This window comes from Balearica regulorum, chromosome 30 (genome assembly GCF_011004875.1).
Source record: "Balearica regulorum gibbericeps isolate bBalReg1 chromosome 30, bBalReg1.pri, whole genome shotgun sequence".
NCBI classification, from domain to species: domain Eukaryota; kingdom Metazoa; phylum Chordata; class Aves; order Gruiformes; family Gruidae; genus Balearica; species Balearica regulorum.
In genome coordinates, this window is record NC_046213.1 from 308,237 (window position 1) to 327,178 (window position 18,942).

Consider the following 18,942-nt stretch of genomic DNA (forward strand, 5'->3'; position numbering starts at 1 on the left):
GCCCGGGTCCCCACCCTGCCCTCGCAGCCCCCCCCGGGGGACGGAGCCTTCCCGGTCGTGTGTGTGTCCCCGTCCCCCCCCCGACTTGTGCCCTGGAGACACGGTGAGGGGTCCCCAGGGTGGGGGCAGCTCTCTGGGACTTGGCGGGGGCTGAGGGGCCGGCAGCGGGCACGTGCCCAAGCCAAATCCCGGTGTACAATGGCCTCGCACGCCCTCGTGCAAGTAGGGGCACGAGGCCGGCAGCCTCAGGGCGCCATGAACCCCAGTTTGGGGGGCGCGGCCCCCAGCCACCCCGCAAAAGCTGCCCCGTTTCCATGGAAATTGGCAAGGATTCGGGGTGGGAGACGGCTTCGATACAGTCGGTTTATCGTACAGTAACCGCAACGGCACCGGGGCCGAGCCTGGCGCGCGGCCCCAGCCCCGTCCCCACCTCCCCACGTCCCCTCTGCCGCGTGGGACGGGCTCTGCCGTGAGCTGGGGCGATCCCCTCCGAGGGGCAGGGGGGCTCCCCCCGCCGCCTTCTCCCCCCCCAAGGGGGTGCAGAGCATTTCGGGGGTGAAGGAGGAGGTTTAACACCCACCCCCGTGTCCCCCTCCGGGTCATGCCCTGGCCTGGGACAGGGACACCGGCTCCGCAGCGGCCAGGGAGGGGGGCCGGATCGGGGCCCGCGCGATGCCCGTGGGCATGGGGACGGGACTCACGGTGTTGCCGTGCCGAGGACACGTCCAGTGCTTCACTAAGGGGGCTCTCGGGGAGCGTTGTAGCACCACGGGGAGGGGGCTGGCTCAAACCCCCTCCCTACAGTCTGGGGCGCCCTGCTCCAGCTTCCCCCCCCTTGCAGGGAGCCGGCAGTATAAATAAGGGGGGGCCGTGCGGGCAGAAGGGGATGGCACTGCGGCGGCTCCAAGTCCTGAGTATGCCAGAGCAGGCCCTGGGGCACTGTCCCTGGCGCGGGGGGCAGCAGAAGGAGCGGAGACACCCCCCCCCAAGCCGTCCCTCCCCACACGCTGTCCGCGGCCGCGCTCAGCCCATGAAGCAGACGGGGCCCAGCTCGAAGCCGAATTTCTGGTTGGCATCTCCGAAGTCGACGACGGCCACGTCCATCAGGGGAAGCTGCTCGACGCGGGACGAGGTCACCTCCAGCACCGTTCGCTCCTGGCCGTGGCGTCCCTGCGGGAAGGTGGCAAACGTGGCACATGGGGTGGCCGGGGATGCGGCGTGCGGGACGAGCGACGGGGATGTAGGCGGCGGGAAGGAGATGGGGGGTCCTCGCTGCTCGGGGACGCACCTGGCAGCCATCGTGGAGGGCACGGATGGGGGCGGACGGGTGGTTGTGCCCCAGCTCCTCCTCGTTGGCCCCGCGGAAACGCAGGGCGCGGGCAAAGGTGCTGGCGCCGGCGTCGTACCAGGCGGCGGCGTGCTGGCAGTTCAGCGTGAAGTTCTGGCGGGCGCTGGCGCTCAGGAGACGCAGGAAGGTGAGTTGGGTCACGGGCACGGCGTTCCCATCCGCGTCCACGTAGGAGAACTGGGGAGAGGCGAGGATGGGGTGATGACATGTGGGGGGTCCGCCTTTCCCCCCACCCCAGCATGAGGAGCCCCCCCCCCCGCTCCCACCTTCTTGCCCCTTTTGAAGGTGCTGTACCACGTTCCCGGCTTCTCCCTGCTCCAGGCGGCCAGTCGGACCTGGGAGTGACAGAGACGGTGTCGGAGGCGTCCCCAACCCCTGACCCCGCAAAGCATGGGGAACAGCGAGCCCCAATCTGCCCCCATCGTGCCCCCCAGTTTCCCAGCGCTGGGACAGCTGGGGGGGGGACACGGACTTTCAGACACCCAGATTCTCTCTGCCCCCGCTGGAACTCACAGACTCAAACTTCTTATCGGGGAAAAGACAGGTCTCGCCGCCGGCTGTGAAGTTGCAGAAAACCCGGAAGGCGTCTCGGGAGCAGCCCTGGTTGGGGTCAACCCAGTACTCGCCTGGGAAGGACAGACAGACGGAGAGACGGTCCAGCTCCTGCTGCCTCTAGCCGAGGCATGAAACGCCGCACAGGCAGTGCCTGGCACGATGGAAAGTGCTCCCCCTGTCCCTCAGAGGGGGTTTGGGTGTCCCCTCTCCCTCAAACCGGCCCCCCGAAACCTCACCGTCCTGGAGGTGCGGGTGGCAAAGCTGCAGCTCCCTGCAGACGCGCGCCGGGCTCTCGGGGGTGCCCAGGGGCCGTCTCAGCTGCTCCACCTCGGTGCGCAGGGAGCTGAGCGATGCGTACACCTCCTCCAGCCCCTTGTAATCTGGGGGGGCTCCCTGCTCCCCCAGAACTCCTTCAGTCGCCCGCCGGTGCCTCCTGCTTCGGCTCGAGGGCAGCGGCTCGAGCAGCTCAGCCGGGAGTCCCTGGGACAGAGAGGGATGAAGGGGTGAGAGCAGCAGATGTGGGGACAGGTGGCAGGATGGGGGGGTCTGGGGACACCAGAGCACCCCTGGGAGGGGACAGATAGGAAGCGGTGTCTGTCCAGAGCACCCCTTACTCACTGGAGGTCCTGGGGGGCCGGGGGGGCCCGTGTCACCTCGGGGACCCAAAGCACCCTGCAAAAGAAGAGGACTCAGCACCACGGCACTCACTCCCTGCTACGGGCCCCGGGTTCTCCCCTGTCGTGTCCCCCCCCCGGGTTGCCGTCCCTCCCCAGCGCTCACCGGCGAGCCTTTGGAGCCCTTCTGGCCCAAGGGTCCCTGTGGGGAAGAGAAGAGAGGAGAGGGGCACTGGCCGGGCACGCGATAATCCCATGGCAGCTGCCCCTGGCCCCTCCCTGGGGCTCAGGCTCCCCCCTGCACCTCTCACCCTCCTGGGGATGAAGCCCCCGGGGGTCCACGGGGGAGTTAAGGGCAGGCAGCAAGACCCTTGGTGAACCCACGCAGCGCAGGCAGCTACTCACCGAGAGCCCAGGGGGACCAGGGGGGCCAGTGGGCCCAGTGGGTCCAGCCAGACCCTGTGGGTACAGACAGCATCAGCCGTGCTCAAGGGGGCTGCACCCCGTCGCCCCCTGTACCTTGTGTCCCCCCACGATCGATCACCCAGCCCCTGAGCTCAGGGGAGACCCCAAATACTCACAGGGTCTCCTTTAGGTCCCGGGGGACCCTGGATGCCCGGGAGCCCCTGGTCTCCTTTCTCCCCCATCTCTCCTGGGGGTCCAATGAGCCCAATCAGTCCAGCGTGGCCCTGGGGGGTGAAGGGCAGCGTCAGGCAGCCCCCTCCCCACGACGAGGGGGGCTTGGGGATGAGTCCGTGGTGAGGGACCCCAGCTCCTGCGCGACCATCACCTCATCTCACCTTATCTCCCTTGTGGCCAGGGTCTCCCTTGAGGCCAGGCAAACCCACGGGACCCTGCAAGAGGCCAAGCGGGTGTCACGCACCCTGGGCCATGCCCAGCTCGGATCACCCGTGTCCAGGGCTCGCTCACCCTGACTTACCAGGGGGCCGGGTGGTCCTGCTTGCCCCGGAGCCCCCAGCAAGCCTTGTTCACCCTGGAAGAGACCTCGGTGTGGGAGAGGGACCTGAGGCTGAGCCCCTCCAAAACACCCCTCCAAGCTGCAACTTCCCCCCAGGCTGCTTCGGGGCCAGGGCTTTGGGGACACGGGTGGCCCCGCATTGGCACGGGAAGATCCTGCCCGCAGCCCCCGACTCACGGCAGGGCCGGGGATCCCACGCAGTCCTTCAGAGCCCGGCCGTCCCGGCGGCCCCTGTGCCCCCACGGGGCCCGTCTTCCCAGGTGGTCCCTCGGTGCCAGGCTGTCCCTGGGGACAGAAGGACAGACAGACCCCTCGGGACACAGCCCCACCTCTCCAGAGGGGGTTCTGGTCCTGCCCCAGGGCTGGTGGAGGCTTCTGGAGGGGTTTGGGAAGCCCTGGGACGTACCGGCCACCACTCACCTTGGCACCCTTCTCGCCCTGACGGCCCTCGTGCCCCATCGGTCCCACGGGCCCCTGGGTGAGGAGACAGAGACACTGGGAGCTGCGCGCTGGCCCAGGCCAGCCCCGCTCGCGGTCCCACTTCACCCCGTGCTGTCCCTCCCCATCTCACCCTCGCCCTTCCCCTACTCACCCTCCGTCCGGGGGGACCCGGGGGACCCGGCTCCCCCGAAGCGCCTGGTGGACCCTGAAACGAACCCAGTGGGAATTTGGGGTGAGGGGAGAGTCCCACAACCAGGACTGGGGGAAGCGTGGAGGGTGAGGGATGCGTAAGAGCCCCAGGAAGCAGCACGGCTCAGCTACAGCCCCTCGAGTCCCCCAGCCCAGGGTGGTCCTGCCGGGAATACAACCCCCCCTTTTCCGGTCCTGACACCCCCAGCTGCCCCACTCACCGGCAGCCCGGGGTCCCCGCTGTCACCCTTCTCTCCAGCAGCTCCATCCAGACCCTGTGACACAGGACAGGGTAAGCACTCACCTAGCCGAGCCCCCCCAGCCCACCCCTGGGCTGTCGGGACACCGGGCAGCACCGGCAAGGAGGAGTGGGGGAGAGAACCGCGGTGTCCTGGCACCTCCCAACCCCACCATCACCCCAGGGTGACGGCAGCAAAGCAGCGGGTGACACCGGAGTGCCGTCGGGGACATGGGGGCTGGCTCCAGCCCTGGGGAAGCCCCAGGAATGGGGCTGCTTCTGCTCTGCGGCCCCTCTAAGGGGTGAGCAGGGGCTACTCACCGGCACGCCGGGGTCTCCAGGGGGGCCGGGATCACCAGGGAAGCCGATGGGACCCTGCAGAGAGAAGGGGACACGAGCGTGGGACTGGGAGGGAGCCCCAGACCTTCTGCAGACTGGGAAAGCAGAGGCAGGGACAGGGATTAGTGCCTGCAGGGCTAGCGGGGGGATGCGGGGGCTCGGGGCAGCGTCCCCCTGCTCCTCCCCTCACCAGGTTGCCTTTGGCTCCATCCTCTCCTGGGGGGCCCTTCTTGCCAGGGGGTCCGGCTGCTCCTGACTGCCCCGCATCTCCCTTCTCCCCCACGTCTCCTTTCACACCCTGCGGAGAGACGGGGGGGGTTGCGTTAGAACCAGGGAAGGGGCAGTTGGGGCAGTAAAACGTTCACCAGGAGTTCTGCCTGTGCTTTCCGTGGGCAGCGAGAGCAGGATCTGGCTCCCGCTCTCCTTGTCTTGCCCCTGAAAGACACCCTGTTCCCCTCTGCGATACTCACGGGTGGTCCGGGCTCCCCTGGGGCTCCGGGATCTCCTGCTTCACCCAGCTCACCCTGGGTGAGAGAAAAGCAACGGGGCAGATGCTGCTGGGTGCTGGGTGGTGCGGGCAGCTCTCCTCAGCCCCCAGCACCCACACTGAGACCCATGCCGCTCTCCCAAAGGCAGCCTTACCTTTTCTCCCACAGCACCCGGCTGTCCCACACCACCTGGCATTCCTTGGGGACCCTAAAGGCAAGAGGATGGGGTGTACCCACGTTGGGGGCAGCCGCTGTCCCCGGCCACCCTCGCCGAGCCCCCCAGTTCTGTACTCACCTCAGCACCGCTGGGTCCCTGCGGCCCACGGGGTCCCGGCGCGCCGGGGGGGCCCTGTGGGGAGCACAGAGGGGGGTCAGGGTGCGAAGGGTGGCTGAGCCGTTTGGCTCCCATGGGAGAGGGAGACGTGGGAAGGTGGAGAGGGAGCAGAAGGGGGTAGAGGGGGAGCGGTGGGCGCACAGAACGGGATGGCTGCAGGGTTTCCTTACCATGGGGCCAACATCTCCGTTCTCACCCTTCTCACCTGGTGGGCCCGGCATGCCCTGTGAGGATCCTGGGTTAGTCTGGGGGGTCCGGAAGCCCCTCAGGCAAGGCAGAGGGTGCCCTGGCCCAGGTGAGCCACGCAGAGCCCAGAGCCATGTGTCCCTTGTCCCCCCCACCAGCCCGGCAGACCCAAGCCCACCCCTCTCCACTCCTTACCTGCAGGCCAGGGGGGCCGCTCAGGCCAAGGTGACCCCGCGATCCCTCATCGCCTTTCTGCCCAAACATCCCCTGCTGCCCGCGGCGCCCCGGCTCCCCGTCTGCTCCCTGCAAAGGGGAAGGTTGGGGTCAGCATCGCCTGCCCCCCAGAGACCCCAACGTGTGGGGTGGAAGGGCTGGGAAGGGAACCAAGAGAGGAGGAAGGGTTCAGTCGAGGGTCGAACAGGGTGGGAAAGGTGCTCGGCAGCTACTCACTGCGGGGCCAGGGTGCCCGATGGGTCCCTGGATTCCTGTCGGTCCCGGGGGACCCTGTGGGACAGGAGCACCCACACACGGTCAGGGCAGCTCCCAAACATCTCCCGCCTCGCTGCTCCCATTTCCCCCTGCTCCCGGAGCCACTCTGCCCCTCGGAGAACCCCCCTGCCCGGGCAGAGCAGCCCCTCGACACTTACCGCCTCACCCTTGTCGCCTTTGCTGCCCTTCTGACCGGGAAGCCCCATCTCGCCCTGCCGCAAAGGGAAGACAGTGAGAGCCCGCAGCCGGCGAGAGATGGCGAGGAGGGAGCGCCGGCAGCCAGGGAAAGCTGCCATGGCTGGGGAGCCACGGCCAAGGAAATCCCAGCACCGGGGAAACCTGCCACCACCTGGGAAGCAGTGCCAAGGAAGCCTGCCAGGACCAACAGCCCGCTGCTGCCCAGGGAATCCCCACTCCCGGGAAGCCATAGGGGAAACCTGCCCCATCCCAGAGGTCCCCCAGCCCTGGGACGTGCCCTGTGCGAGGGGACATGTCCCCAACGCCTGTCCTGGGGTACGTTCCCTGTGCTGTCGGTAGCTAAGTGCAAAGGAGCCGTTACTGGAGGTGCTGACTGGCGTCCCCCTGACTTACCTTGTCCCCATCTTCTCCGGCAGGGCCGGGGGGTCCACCCGGACCCGGCAGCCCCACGGGGCCCTGGATCCCGTCATGCCCAGCCGGACCCATGGGACCCCGCTCGCCCTGCGGGCAGGAAGGGGAAGGGTTGAGAGCAGGGCTGGCTGGGACCCATGGGAGTCACAGCGTGTCCCAGCGCTGCCCCACACCTCCTGCCTCACCCCACACACCCTCTTCCACCTACCGGGGAGCCCTTCTCGCCAATGGGACCGGGGGGGCCCTGTGCACCCCCCCTGCCCGGCAGCCCAATGCCTCCAGCAGCGCCCGTGGGGCCTCGCTCTCCAGGGGAACCCTGGGGAGAAGAGAGAGGTGGGGTGGCGGGAAGAAGGCCCCAGCAGTCTTCCTCCTCTCCAAAGAAACCTTTCTCTTTATCAACTAGAATTTTAAGCAGGGTGGTAAAATTGCTCCCCATGGAGTACATATATTCCAAGGGAAACCCCAAAATTCCAGATAACCCCTCAAATGTCATGACGCTTTGCACTCACCGTGGGACCAGGGGGACCAGGGGGACCTTCCCCACCCTTCAAGCCAGGTGGACCCTGTAGGTAGGCAGGGAAGATGGTTAGAAAGGACCCTACTCCCCTCTTCCAGGACCGTAACGGGCTGTTTCCAGGCCTGGAACAGCACTGACCGTCTCTCCAGGTGCTCCCCGTGTGCCGGGAAAGCCGTGGATGCCTGGAGGGCCGCTCTTACCAGGGATGCCAGCGGGGCCAGGGTCACCCTGCAAGGTGGAGGGGAGTAGCAGAGAACTGGGAAGAGCTCAGAGGGGTCCCAGCCCTGCCGGGCTCAGGCTTGTGGTGGTCCGGGTGACCAGTTGGACCCCTGGCACGGCTCCTACCTTGGCTCCTTCTCGGCCAGCAGCTCCGGGCAGGCCCTGTTCCCCAGGGGGGCCGGGGGGGCCTGGGTGCCCCCTCTCTCCCACAGGCCCCGTCTCGCCTGATTTACCCTGTGGGGAAAGAGCAGGGTGAGCACCTGTGGGTCCCTCCATCCCACCGGGCTCGCTTCAACACAAACCCCTCCCGCCTCCATCCCCAGCACCCACCTGGGGTCCCACCACCCCTGTGGGGCCAGGGGGGCCGGTTTTGCCATGAAACCCCTGCAAAGGAGAGGAGAGAGGGGTTAATGCAGGGTATTGCCAGGTGCGTGTCCCCCTAGGAAAGGGCGGCAGGGGACCCACCGGCTCGCCACGCTGTCCCGGGTGTCCTGGCAAACCATCCTTCCCGGCAGGACCCTGGGCAGGAGCAGAGGTAACAGGGTGGGGGATACGGGCTGCGTAGCTGGGCTCCTCCCTCTGCCACCTGCACCCCACGGGGCGCAGCGAGAGGAGGACGTGCCAGCCCGACTCCCCCCCACATTGCCTCAAGCACAGGCAGGATCAGGGCATCACCACTTACGGGGGGACCTTTCGTGCCCGGGAAGCCGTTGGGGCCCTGCGGACCTTGGGGACCCTGTGGGAGGGAAAGAAAACGCACAGTCAGTGACAGAGGGGCTTTCCCCACAGCCCCACAGCACCCAGACACTCTCCCCATGCCCAGCACCCTGTTTTCCCCATGCTTGGTCCCGTCCTGGGGTGCCTTTCCAGGGGGACACCTCTCCACTGTGCATCAACCACCCCCCCACTCACCTTCTCTCCCACCGCGCCGGGGGCCCCATCATGGCCAGGATCTCCCTAGGGAGAGAGAAATAGGCTGAGGATGACAGCGGAGACCCCCAACCAACCCACTGCCCCACATCAGACCCACTGCCAGCACCCACGGCCAAGGGACCCTGAGCACAGCGGGGAGATGGGGATGTGGGGGACAGCGGGGAACCCATGGCCAGGCTCCCCCCCTACCTTTGGGCCGGGTTTCCCCGTGGGACCGGGCAGACCTCGTTCCCCTTGGAGGCCCTGCACAGGCAGGAGGCAAAGAGCGGGGTGAGAAGGTGTGGGGCAGGGAGTGGGGCTGGGAACGAGACGAGGAGAGGGGAGATGGGGGTGGAATTGGGGGGACAGGGCAGGGAGAGGGGCTGGGAGCGGGGTGGAGAGCTGGGGGACCGGGATGGGCTGGGGGCAGGGAGCAGGGAGGGACACGGCTGGCCCCAGGGTGGTTCCCATGGGATACAGGAGGAAGTTTGGAGTCTGGTGGCTGTGGGTTACAGCAGTCCCCAGGGTCTGGTCGCCGTGGGAAACGACCGGCTCCAGCCTAATTGCGATGGGATACAGGCAGGCTGCAGAGCCGGTTGCTGTGGGATACGGCAGACCCCAAGCTCTGTTGCCACGGGTTACAGCAGGCCCTGGGATGGTTGCCGTGGGATACAAACCACCCGGGAATGGTTATGGTGGGATACAGCCGGCCCTGCGGTGGTCACCAGCCACGGCACAGGGGGCTGCGGTTACTCACAGGGGGCCCTCGCTGTCCCGTCTGCCCGGCCTGGCCAGCCTTGCCCTGCACGGAAAGAGGAGGTGGTGGGGAGAGCAGTGCATGGGGCAGCCCCCCACTCAGCCATGCTCCCCCCCACATGTCCCCCCAAGGGGATGGGACGAGCCCAAGCGCCTTTGCGAGAGAGCACGTAGAACGGGAACAGACAGGACTGTGGGTCCGGGTCCCTTCCCCAGCTCTGAGCTCAGCGCAGCCCCTCTCTGGGTCACAGAGGGGGTGGCAGAGCAGGATGTGGAGGACAAGGAACGGCTTGGTGGGATGGGACAGGGCTGACTCACCCTCTTGCCCTTCTCCCCCGCCAGCCCCATGGGACCCTGGAAGCCAGTGGAGCCCTAAGGAGAGAGGGAACAAGTGATAGCCCAGGGGTGACGAGGCACCTGGGGTCCCAGGGATACCCCAAAGGCTCCCCCGTGCTCACCTTGGGGCCCTGGCGCCCAGGATAGCCCGGGAGACCCGGCACTCCCAGCTTGCCCTGCAAGAGAGAGAGCAGAGCTGAGCTGCGGGCTACGAGGGACGCAGGGACGGGGACGCAGGGACACAGGGATCCCCTCACCTTTTCACCTGCGGGGCCAGGAGCGCCTGGTTCCCCCATGGGACCCGTCTGCCCCTTCAGCCCCTCGGGGCCGTCCTCGCCGCGGGGGCCCAGCAGGCCCTGGTCACCCTGGAACAGAAACATGGAGGTGCGGGGAGCACGCTGCCCAGCGGGGGACGGGGCTACTCCCTCGGGTGCCCCCAGACAGAGCTGTGTGTCCCCCTCGGCTCCATCTCCTCACCACATGACCCCGAATCCTGCAGCCAGCCAGCAAAACCCCACGGGGCTTCGCAGCACCCGCAGCCGCCCCACACAGCTCTGACGAGGAGACCCCCCCTGACTGCACCCCAGGACCCCACTTACCCTGTCGCCCTTGGGGCCCATGTCCCCCTTAAAGCCGGGGAATCCATCTTCTCCCTGAACAAGAGGTACGTTTGGAGGGGCTGAGACTGTGTTAGCTCTGGTGCAAACCCCAGATGGGGTCACAGTGCGGGGCTGAGCCCCAAATCCCAACACAAAAGGGCTGGCCCCAGCTGCAGCCCAGGCGTCCCCCCACCCACAGCTGTCTTGGGGCATGGACAAGTGCCCCCCCCAACACCAGGGACCCACAAACAAGGACCCCATCCCCTGCTGCCCCCTCTCCCTGACACCTCTTACCTTCTCCCCTTTGCTGCCCTTCAGGCCCCGCACGCCAAAAGCTCCCTGCAGAGATACAGAGGGGTTGGAGGGAGGAGCCCAGCCCGGGGGACACCGCCTGACCCCCCCATCACGCTTCGGCAGAGGGGGAGGCTGTGCTTACCTTCACCCCGCGGGGTCCCGGGTAGCCGACGGGACCAGGGGCACCCACAGGACCCTGGGGACAGAGAGAGAGTCAGCAAAAATGGGACCCCCCCCGCCTTGGAAAGTGGACCCTATCCCCCCCTCCCAGGGCATGACAGGGGGGTCAGCCCCTTACCTGGAGGCCCTTCTCTCCAGATGGCCCTTCTCGGCCGGGGTGACCCTGCAGGGACATGCAAGAAGTGAGCCCTGAGCCAGGACGGTGACGCTGTCCCGTGGTCCCCGCTCCGCCGGGAACCGGAGTGACCCCACAGCCCCTCGCCGGTACTCACCGGCGGCCCGTCCGCCCCAGCCACGCCCTGTATTCCTGGCTTCCCCGGCGGGCCCTGGGCGAGAGGAGGATGTGTAGGGACGCAGAGGGACGGGGGACACCCCTGTGGCTCTCCACCACCCGCTCAGAGCTGGGGCAGCTCCGGACACCCCCCATCCACGCTGGGTCCTGACTCACCTTGTCCCCCGGCAGCCCGACGGGGCCCTGGGGGCCGGGAAGACCCTGTGAGAGAACAAACCGGGGTGCTGGGAAGGGACTGAGGGAGCCCTCCAGCCCCCAGCCCCGTGGGGACACCCCCATCACCTCCACGTACCTGAGGACCGGGGTTCCCTTGCTGTCCCGGGGGTCCTGGCTCCCCATGGATTCCCTGGGGGAAGACGGGGGGCGGAGCAGAAAAAGGTCCATCAGCACAGCAGGAAACCAAACCCATGTTTCTCGCTGGCTAATTCGGGCTGGGTGCTCCTGGGGCACCCCGCTGACACCCACCACGTTGCCTTTGGGCCCCGGCGCTCCATCGATGCCGCTGGCACCCTGCGGAGGAAGGAAGGAGGGTCAGGGTGATGCTGCGCCCCAAGGTGATGCCACGCCAAGGACGATGTTGTGCCCAGGCCGGCAGGTGACAGACAAAAATCCCCTTGGCGTGAGGTGGGGACAGACGGACAGACAGACAGGCAGGAGTGGTGTCTCATACCGGTGGGCCCGGGGGCCCGGGGGAGCCGCGTGAGCCGATCAGGCCTCGCATACCCTGGGGCAAGGACAGAAAGGTCAGTGGGGGCTCAGACGGCAGCATGGACCCCAGCACCCCCTATTCCCAAGGGTGAGGGGGTCCAGCACCCCAATCTCTCCTCCAAAAAGCCACAGGGAGGAAGCCGGGGGCCAAGCTTGTCGCCCACTGCTCCTGGGGCTGGGGGAGAAACCTGCGGGCAGCAGGTACTTACGGGTTCCCCAGGTTGCCCCCGAGGTCCTGGGAGGCCGTCCGAGCCCTAGAGAGGACAGAGCAGAGCTGAGCACGTCCCACCAACGCCAGCAGGGCCAGATCCTTCCCCATCCCTCCCCACACTCCTCACCTTGGCACCTTTCTCCCCAGGGGGGCCTGCTGGTCCTGGCTTCCCCGCATCACCCTGCCGAAGACAGAGGGTGAGGGGGCACGCGGGTGGTGGTGGCAGGAGGGGACACGGCGTGGTCCCACTTACCCTGTGGCCCTTCTCGCCTGGCAGCCCCGGCAGCCCATCGAAGCCCCTGTCACCCTGTGGGGTAGGACAAGTGTCAGGCTGAGCCCACGTCCCCCCCACCACTCCAGGACCTGGGGTGTCTTGGCCCCCCACCCACCGCCAGCACCCCCAGCAGCACCGATACCCCCCCCCCGCCAAGCACGAGACCTTGGGTCCGGTTTCCCCCGGGAGACCCCTGGCACCGTCCGCTCCAGCACGACCCTGCAAGACAAGTTGAGGGGGTGGAAAGGGGCCCGAGGCTCGGGATGGGGGACCAGGACATTTGGGGGAGGCAAACCCCGAACCCCCGGTGCTCACCCGTCTGCCCAGCTTCCCCGGCGGCCCCGGCGGCCCCTGCATTCCCCGAGGACCCTGATGGAGAAGAGGGGAAGGCATCGGGGCTGGGCCTGCCTGCAGCCTGCCAGACCCCTGCCAGGGGCATAACCCTCGCACAGCCCAGTCGAGCGAGACTCACCCGCGGCCCCGTGTCTCCCTGCGTCTCCTTTCAGGCCTGGGTGTCCAGGTAGACCCTACAAAAACAATAAAGCGTGGAGACCCCACCACATGGGTTTGCTTAATGCGGAGATGTGCCTGACAAGGTGTGTCTGAGCGGGGTGGGCACCCTGCAGAGGTACTCACCAGCGGTCCCGGGCGGCCGGTCAGCCCCATGGGACCTGGGGGACCCTTCATGGCAAGCTGGGGAGCAAAGGGAGGAGAGGGGTGAGGGGGAGTGGGGAGGTTGGGCGGGGGGGCTGCTCGCAGGGGTCCTTACCTTTGCTTGCTGCAGGATCGCTTGAGCTTGGGCTTCTTGGAAAGAGACGGTGGGACCCTTGAGAGAGTCTCCGCCGAACTGGAACTGGGGGGAAGGAGCAGGGTGAGGGATGGGGGGAGCCGCTGGACCCCAGTGTCACCTAGAGAGCTGTCCCCTGCAGACTCTGTGGCTCCGAGGGTCCTCAAGGGTCCCATCCTGCCCCAGCACTTACTGGCAACATGATCATGGTCCCCGCTGGGCCGCGGATCCCATCAGCTCCCGGCAGCCCTGGCCGTCCCGCGGGACCCTGGCGGAGGGGAAAGGGAGGATAAGCCGTCATCGCGCAGACAGAAGCCAGGCTGTCAGGTCAGGGCTTGCAGCTCCATCGCCCTGCACGCGCGCCGGCATGCACTGGCAGGACCGCCGGGACGCCCGCGGCCCCAGCCCTGCCGCGGGGCAGCTCTGGCCCCGTCACAGCCCTCCCCGTCTGCTCCGTACCTGATCTCCAGGGTCCCCAGGCAGCCCTGGGAGCCCCGGTGGTCCCAGGGGACCCGTTTCCCCCTGTGGAGAAGATGGAGGCACGTTAACGCTTTGGTATCTCCAATCCCTCCCCAGAGCAGCCCCTCGCTCCTCACCGCAGGGCCTGGGGGTCCTGGCGGCCCCTCGAATCGCCGACCCTAAAGGAGAAGAGAGCGAGCCCCGTCCTGCGAACCGTCTCAGCTGGGTGGCCCTGGAGTGCCACAGAGGGCTGGGGGCCACATGTCCCCAGGGGAGCCGTGCCCCACTCACCGGCTCCACGATGGCTGGCTCGCCCTTCTGCCCCTTCAAGCTGGGCTCCTGCAAAACACCAGGGGGGAGGAGAAATGGCCGAGAGCTGGGCCGGGGTGAAGGGCTCCGAGCCGCCTGCGTGGCCCCTGGACCCCATACCGTGGCCCCAGCTCAGCCGGCCATAGCTGCGGGGAGTCCCGGTCCTCGTTCCCAGCGTTACCTGGGGAGCCTGGATCACCGTCTCCTCCTGCCTGGCGGGGCCGAACCGCTCCCGGCTCGCAGGGTCCCCGTCGTAGTAGTCCTCGTAGCCCAGCAGCTCCGTGCTGTCAGCCTCAGCAAATCCGTCCTTCTCAAGATCGAGCACGAGCTCCTCACCGGTGTCCTAAGGGACGGGGAGATGCTGGGGGTCTGAAGTGGGGGGCTCTCCCCTGCCTGCCCCAGCCCCGAGCCCCGGCGCTACCTCGAAGGGGTCGGTGCCATTCAGGGTGACGCTGACGGTGGTGGCGAGGCTGGAGGGGACTGGCGACGGGGAGCTCTCCTCTGTTGGCGTGGGCGCGCTGGCCTTGGGCGATGTGGAAAGGGCGCAGGGTGAGGAAGGGAGCGCTGCGGCAGAGGGAGGTGCTGGCCCATGACCCTCACGGGGTCCTGCAGGCCTGCAGGGCCAGGGGGTGCCCTGCTTTTAGGGGGACCACGGTCGGACTCGGCACATCCCCATCACACCGCTGCCTGGCTTTGGGACACTGGAGCTGTTCTTTTGGGACAAGGCACCGGGACTCCTGCACCTTGGGGACCGCCGGCAGGCAGAGGAGGTGAGCCAGGGCTCAGCAGCTGTGGCTCCCGGGCGCGGGGGCGGCTGTTCCCCCCCAACACCGGGGCCGCGCAGCCCCTGGCTCTGAGCAGCACCTGGAGCACAGCCACTGGGTCTCTCCTGCCTCGGCCAAGGCTGACTCATCGGCAGGAGGGGCCACCGTCCCCGGGCCGCCCTTGGCCAGCGCCGCTGTCCCCAGCTGCAGCTGTGACCCATTTCCAGAGCCAAAGAGGCCGAAGGTAGAGGCGGGGGGCTGCCTCCTGCCCTTCCCCGGCGTCTCCACCCAGGGGATCCCCACCAGCTCCCGGGACACGCTCCGCAAGGCCAGAAGCCGTGGGAATGGCTCAGCCCCAGGTGCCAGCAGGATCAGCATCCTCGTGGGGATGCGCCAGCTGCCCGGGCTCCCCCAAATCCTGGGGAGGAGCCATTCCAGCCAGAGCTCTGCAGTCACATCCAACAGACCCAAAGGTCTGGCTCCACGGGGGCCAGAGCGGCTGGAGCCGTCCTGCTTTGTCCCAGACTGTGCGAACAGGAGGCCAGGAGTTGCTTTGGATGCAAGAGGCCGCGTGTGGCACAGCACGAGCTTTGTGCACAGGCACTGCCAGCTCCAGGATGCATCTGGGTCCCCCCTCGGGCCACGCACGCCCGGAGCTGTTCTGCTTTTAAGCCAGATTTTGGTCCCGGCTGTCCCATCTCTGCACGAGGAGCCAAGCCGCGGCACGGTGCTGGCAAGCCTCGGAGCGGGCACACCGCAGCCAAGCGCAAGCAGCAGGTTAGCGGACCTGGGTTAACCGGGGCGGGTTAAGCAGCTGCAGAGGCGGGTTAGTCACGCTCTCTACCTGGCTGGCCGTGATGGAGGGCACAGAGGCCTCGTGCTGCTCCAGCAGCTCCTTGTTCCTCCTCTTCTTGCCCTTACCCTTGCGCTTGCCTTTCCCCTTTCCCTTCTTCCCCTTCCTACGTGGGGTGGCAGTGGGCTCCGGGCCGCTCTGCAAGGGGCAGCACAGATGCCGGCGGGGAGAGAAACGTGGATGTCAGGGGCCCTGGCAGCTCCCCCCCACGGTGACACCAAGCCTGGCAGCATCCCTGTGGGCTGCCCGGCAGGGTGGGGGCTCCTGAGGGTCCCCCCAGCCTTTCTTCTTCCCAGCTTGGGTACTTACCTCCTCTGGAAAGGGGGCTAGGAGGGGGTAGAGCAGGGGCTGGTCGCAGTCTGGCATGTAGAGCTGGCAGTAGGAACGGGCGGCCTCAGGGTCGGCCACGATCAGCAGCTGCTGGACATCACCCTGTGGCAAAGGAGGAGTGGGGAGCACGAGGGAGTGGGTTTTCTGCTCCCCCATGTCCGCACCCCGGGCCGGTCGGGTGCCCACACACACCCCGGACGCGCGTGCAAGAGCTGGTGCTCATGGCCAGCCCTGTCCCTGCGGCAGCCGGCTGGGCCGTGGGCGGCTCGGGGGACCCAGCGTGGACACCCCCTCGGCCGAGCGAACAAAGGGACCCTTGTCGGCCTGCTGGGGACAAAATGGGCGGGGGGGGCGGCAGCCCCACTCGCCTCACTGCCTCAATGCCGCCTCTTTGCCCGTGGCCCCTGACATTTGCAGCGGGCAGGAATGCAGGGAGGGGAACGAGATCACCCCATGGGGACAGGGACACCCCTTGGGGACAGGGACACCCCTTGGGGACAGGGAACAGCCCCCGGCACAGCTGGGCCCTCTACCGACAGTGGCAATTGGGTCCCCCCCTTCCCCAGACCCCCTCACAACCAGGGCAAGGGTGCTGCGGGACAGCCAGGAGCTCTGGCACAAGGATTCGGGGAGGGACCCACCTCAAACACCTCCTCGTCCAGGAGGCGGGCCCCAAAAATCGTCACCCCCTCGGTGCTAACGAGGGGCTGAGGTCCCCGCTCCAGCGGCAGCGTGGCGAGGAGGTGGCAATCCACCAGCAAGGAGACGTTGGTGCCCTCCACGGCCAACCCCACGCGGTGCCACCTGCGGAAACGGGACTCGGTCACAGCGAGAGGAGCCGGAGAGATCCCCTGTCCCCACCCCGGCACTCACCTGCCGTCGGCCAGGTTGACCCTGCGGAACACGGGGTACTGCTCGGGGGCCGGCCGGCCCTCCTGGTCCTCGTAGAGGAAGACGGGTGAGAGTCCGATCTCCATGCCCAGCTGCTGAACGCCTCGCTCATCGTAGATGGAAAGCAGGAAGGCTTGTCCTCCGCGCCGGGCACGCACCGTAGCCAGGATGGAGAAGTTCTCCGGGAAGGAGCCATCTGCAGCAGGGAGGAAGGGGGGCAGCCATCAGGCTGAGCCCGCCCTGATGCACCCCGAGAGGCGGCTCTGCACCCCGAAAGGGGATGCTCGCCCTCGGAACGGCTCAGTTTGTACCCCGCGATGGGCTTGGCGGCCTCGCCGCTGCCCGGTGCCGTACCGGGGAAGAGCTGCCGGGTGGGTGCGCTAAGCTGAGTGCGGTTGTCCACGCGGAAAGCAAAATCGGGGTCTTCGGTCCCCGGGCGCTGCGGACAGATCCCAGCGGTGACAGAGACGCCATCCCGGCCATCCTGCATGCCCAGCGTCTGCAGCACGTCCACGGACGCTGCTGTGGGGCGAGCAGGGACACTTCAGGGAGTGGGGACCCACCGGAGACACCCCGGCTACTCTCTGTGCTTCCAGCTGGGGACCGCAGCCGCATCCCCATCCCCCTGCCTGCCTCCTGCCAAGCCGGGCCGGCCTGGTGCCAGGCAGCTGTGTGGGCCCAAGGTCCGGTCCTGCGGCCGCCAGATTCCTTCACCGCATTCCTCCGCCCCCGGTCCTGCTCTGCACCCCGCGATACGGGTGCACCCCGCAGGGCGGGAGGGTTCTGTCACCCATGGGAGACCCCCATCACCCCTAAGCGCAGCCCAGCTGCACCCAATTGGGGGTGCAGACCCTGATCCTCGGCTGCGCCTGGGCGCACGGAGGGTTAATCCGGCACAGCCAGGTGTGCGGGGCCGGGGGGGGGGGGGTGCAGGCTGGGGGCGATGACTGCAGCCACATCAGAGAGCACCGGGGCCCCCCTGCCCGGGGCAGCACCCACCCTCCCTGCCAAAGAGGCCTGTCCGGGCAGGCCAGGCAAGGGGGGATCTGGGGCGGAGGGAGGGGGGGGGATAATTCCTCCTTGGGCTCCCCAAGCTGCCCCCAGCCCCCCCAGCCTGCCTGGGGCACCCCAAGCATGAGTGGGGGCATGGCAGGACGGGGCCAGGCTGGGAACGGGCTGACCCTGCTCCGGCTGAGCCGTCTCTCAGGCCCTCCTGACCCCGGCACACGGATCCGGCTTCCTGCCGGCGCTCCCCAGGGAGAGCCGTCACCCGGCCGTGGCGTATCAGGGTTGGGGGCCCCCCCCCCCCCCGGGCTGAGAACCCCCGGTACAGGGCTGGTGGGTGGCCCTGGAGTGCTTGTACCGGCCAAGCGCCTCTGGATGCCAGACCCGGGTGTGTGCAGCGTGGGGGGCTCGGGGAGCTGGGAGGGGGGGACAGGGGTGCCGGCAGCTCCTGGCAAAGCCAAGGGGTAGGGTGCAGCGAAGCTGAGGGGAGCGGGGCGAGGGGGGGCCCCCACGGCCCCTGAGAGCCCTTGCTGGCACTATTCACACTTCAGGGTCTCCCCAGAGCCCCCCACTGCCCCCGGCCAGCCAGGGGACCCAGGCGTCAGGGCTCCCCACCCCGCCTGCACCCCCGCCCCAGGGGCAGCACCCCTGCCAGGGGTCCTGGGGTACACCCCCGACCCGGGGGGAGCACCCCCAAGGGACCCACGGGGAACATCCACACCCCGGGGCGTGGGGGGGGGGTTTCCCTGTCACCGGCTGTGCCATCCCACGGCCGGAGCCACGGCGGCCCCTCACAGCCCCGTCCCAGCGGGTCCCCCCGCCCAGGGATGACCCGACCCCCTCTCCCCCGGGACCTCGTGGGGTCCCCCCGGCCCTGTCCGTGGTGCTGAACGCGGCGGAGCCCCCAGGGGACCCCACGCGTGACAGCACCGGGGATCCCGCGGGGACTCCCGCGTCTCCCCAGTGCCCGCACCGAGCCCCGCGGCTCAGCCCGCCGGTGCCTCCCACCTCCCCGCGGAGCCGGGAGCTTGGGGTGCGGGGGGGGGGGGGGAAGGGGGCGAGCGGGGACACGCGTGGGCGTGGGGTCCCCCCACCCGGTGCGCGTTACCTGCCCTGGCCGGGGGCAGCCCCTGCAGCACGGCGAGGAGCGCGGTGAGGAGCGCGGCGGGGACCGGGCGACCCTCCATGCCCGGTCCGGCGGGTGTCCGGTGCCCGGTACCGGAGCTCGTAGCCCGCCCTACCCCGCTCCAGGCTCGTCGGGGCTGCGGGGAGGGGAGGGGAAGGCAGGGGAGGGGAGGACCGGCCCGCCGGGAGCCCCCGCCTCCCGCCCGGCCCGGCCCACGGGCGGGCCCCGGCACCGACACCGGCCCCCGGTGGGGGGGGGGGGGGGTCCCGGCTGCGAACTCCCACCGCCCCGAACGGTGCCGGAGGCCGACG

The 18,942-nt window shown here is 68.4% G+C and overlaps 1 protein-coding gene across 1 annotated transcript; it reads right to left on the reverse strand.

Moving 5' to 3' along the window:
• Nucleotides 1–352: 352 nt before the first annotated feature.
• On the reverse strand, nucleotides 353–18,809 carry COL5A3 (collagen type V alpha 3 chain). The gene is given in 68 exon segments (XM_075737978.1): nucleotides 353–1,170; nucleotides 1,289–1,525; nucleotides 1,615–1,683; nucleotides 1,862–1,974; nucleotides 2,140–2,383; nucleotides 2,522–2,575; nucleotides 2,684–2,719; nucleotides 2,923–2,976; nucleotides 3,099–3,206; nucleotides 3,318–3,371; nucleotides 3,458–3,511; nucleotides 3,674–3,781; nucleotides 3,917–3,970; nucleotides 4,089–4,142; nucleotides 4,348–4,401; nucleotides 4,686–4,739; nucleotides 4,894–5,001; nucleotides 5,174–5,227; nucleotides 5,346–5,399; nucleotides 5,487–5,540; nucleotides 5,696–5,749; nucleotides 5,907–6,014; nucleotides 6,162–6,215; nucleotides 6,359–6,412; nucleotides 6,792–6,899; nucleotides 7,018–7,125; nucleotides 7,319–7,372; nucleotides 7,465–7,554; nucleotides 7,672–7,779; nucleotides 7,876–7,929; nucleotides 8,011–8,064; nucleotides 8,228–8,281; nucleotides 8,458–8,502; nucleotides 8,668–8,721; nucleotides 9,215–9,259; nucleotides 9,532–9,585; nucleotides 9,672–9,725; nucleotides 9,807–9,914; nucleotides 10,149–10,202; nucleotides 10,443–10,487; nucleotides 10,585–10,638; nucleotides 10,741–10,785; nucleotides 10,895–10,948; nucleotides 11,071–11,115; nucleotides 11,207–11,260; nucleotides 11,380–11,424; nucleotides 11,585–11,638; nucleotides 11,832–11,876; nucleotides 11,961–12,014; nucleotides 12,087–12,140; nucleotides 12,273–12,326; nucleotides 12,423–12,476; nucleotides 12,580–12,600; nucleotides 12,602–12,634; nucleotides 12,744–12,800; nucleotides 12,877–12,960; nucleotides 13,088–13,162; nucleotides 13,354–13,416; nucleotides 13,491–13,532; nucleotides 13,645–13,692; nucleotides 13,844–14,005; nucleotides 14,084–14,185; nucleotides 15,271–15,417; nucleotides 15,589–15,711; nucleotides 16,251–16,413; nucleotides 16,483–16,696; nucleotides 16,855–17,022; nucleotides 18,614–18,809. Coding segments are annotated over 68 exon segments (5,316 nt in total). The 5' UTR covers nucleotides 18,693–18,809; the 3' UTR covers nucleotides 353–1,023.
• Between the last annotated feature and the right edge of the window lie 133 nt (nucleotides 18,810–18,942).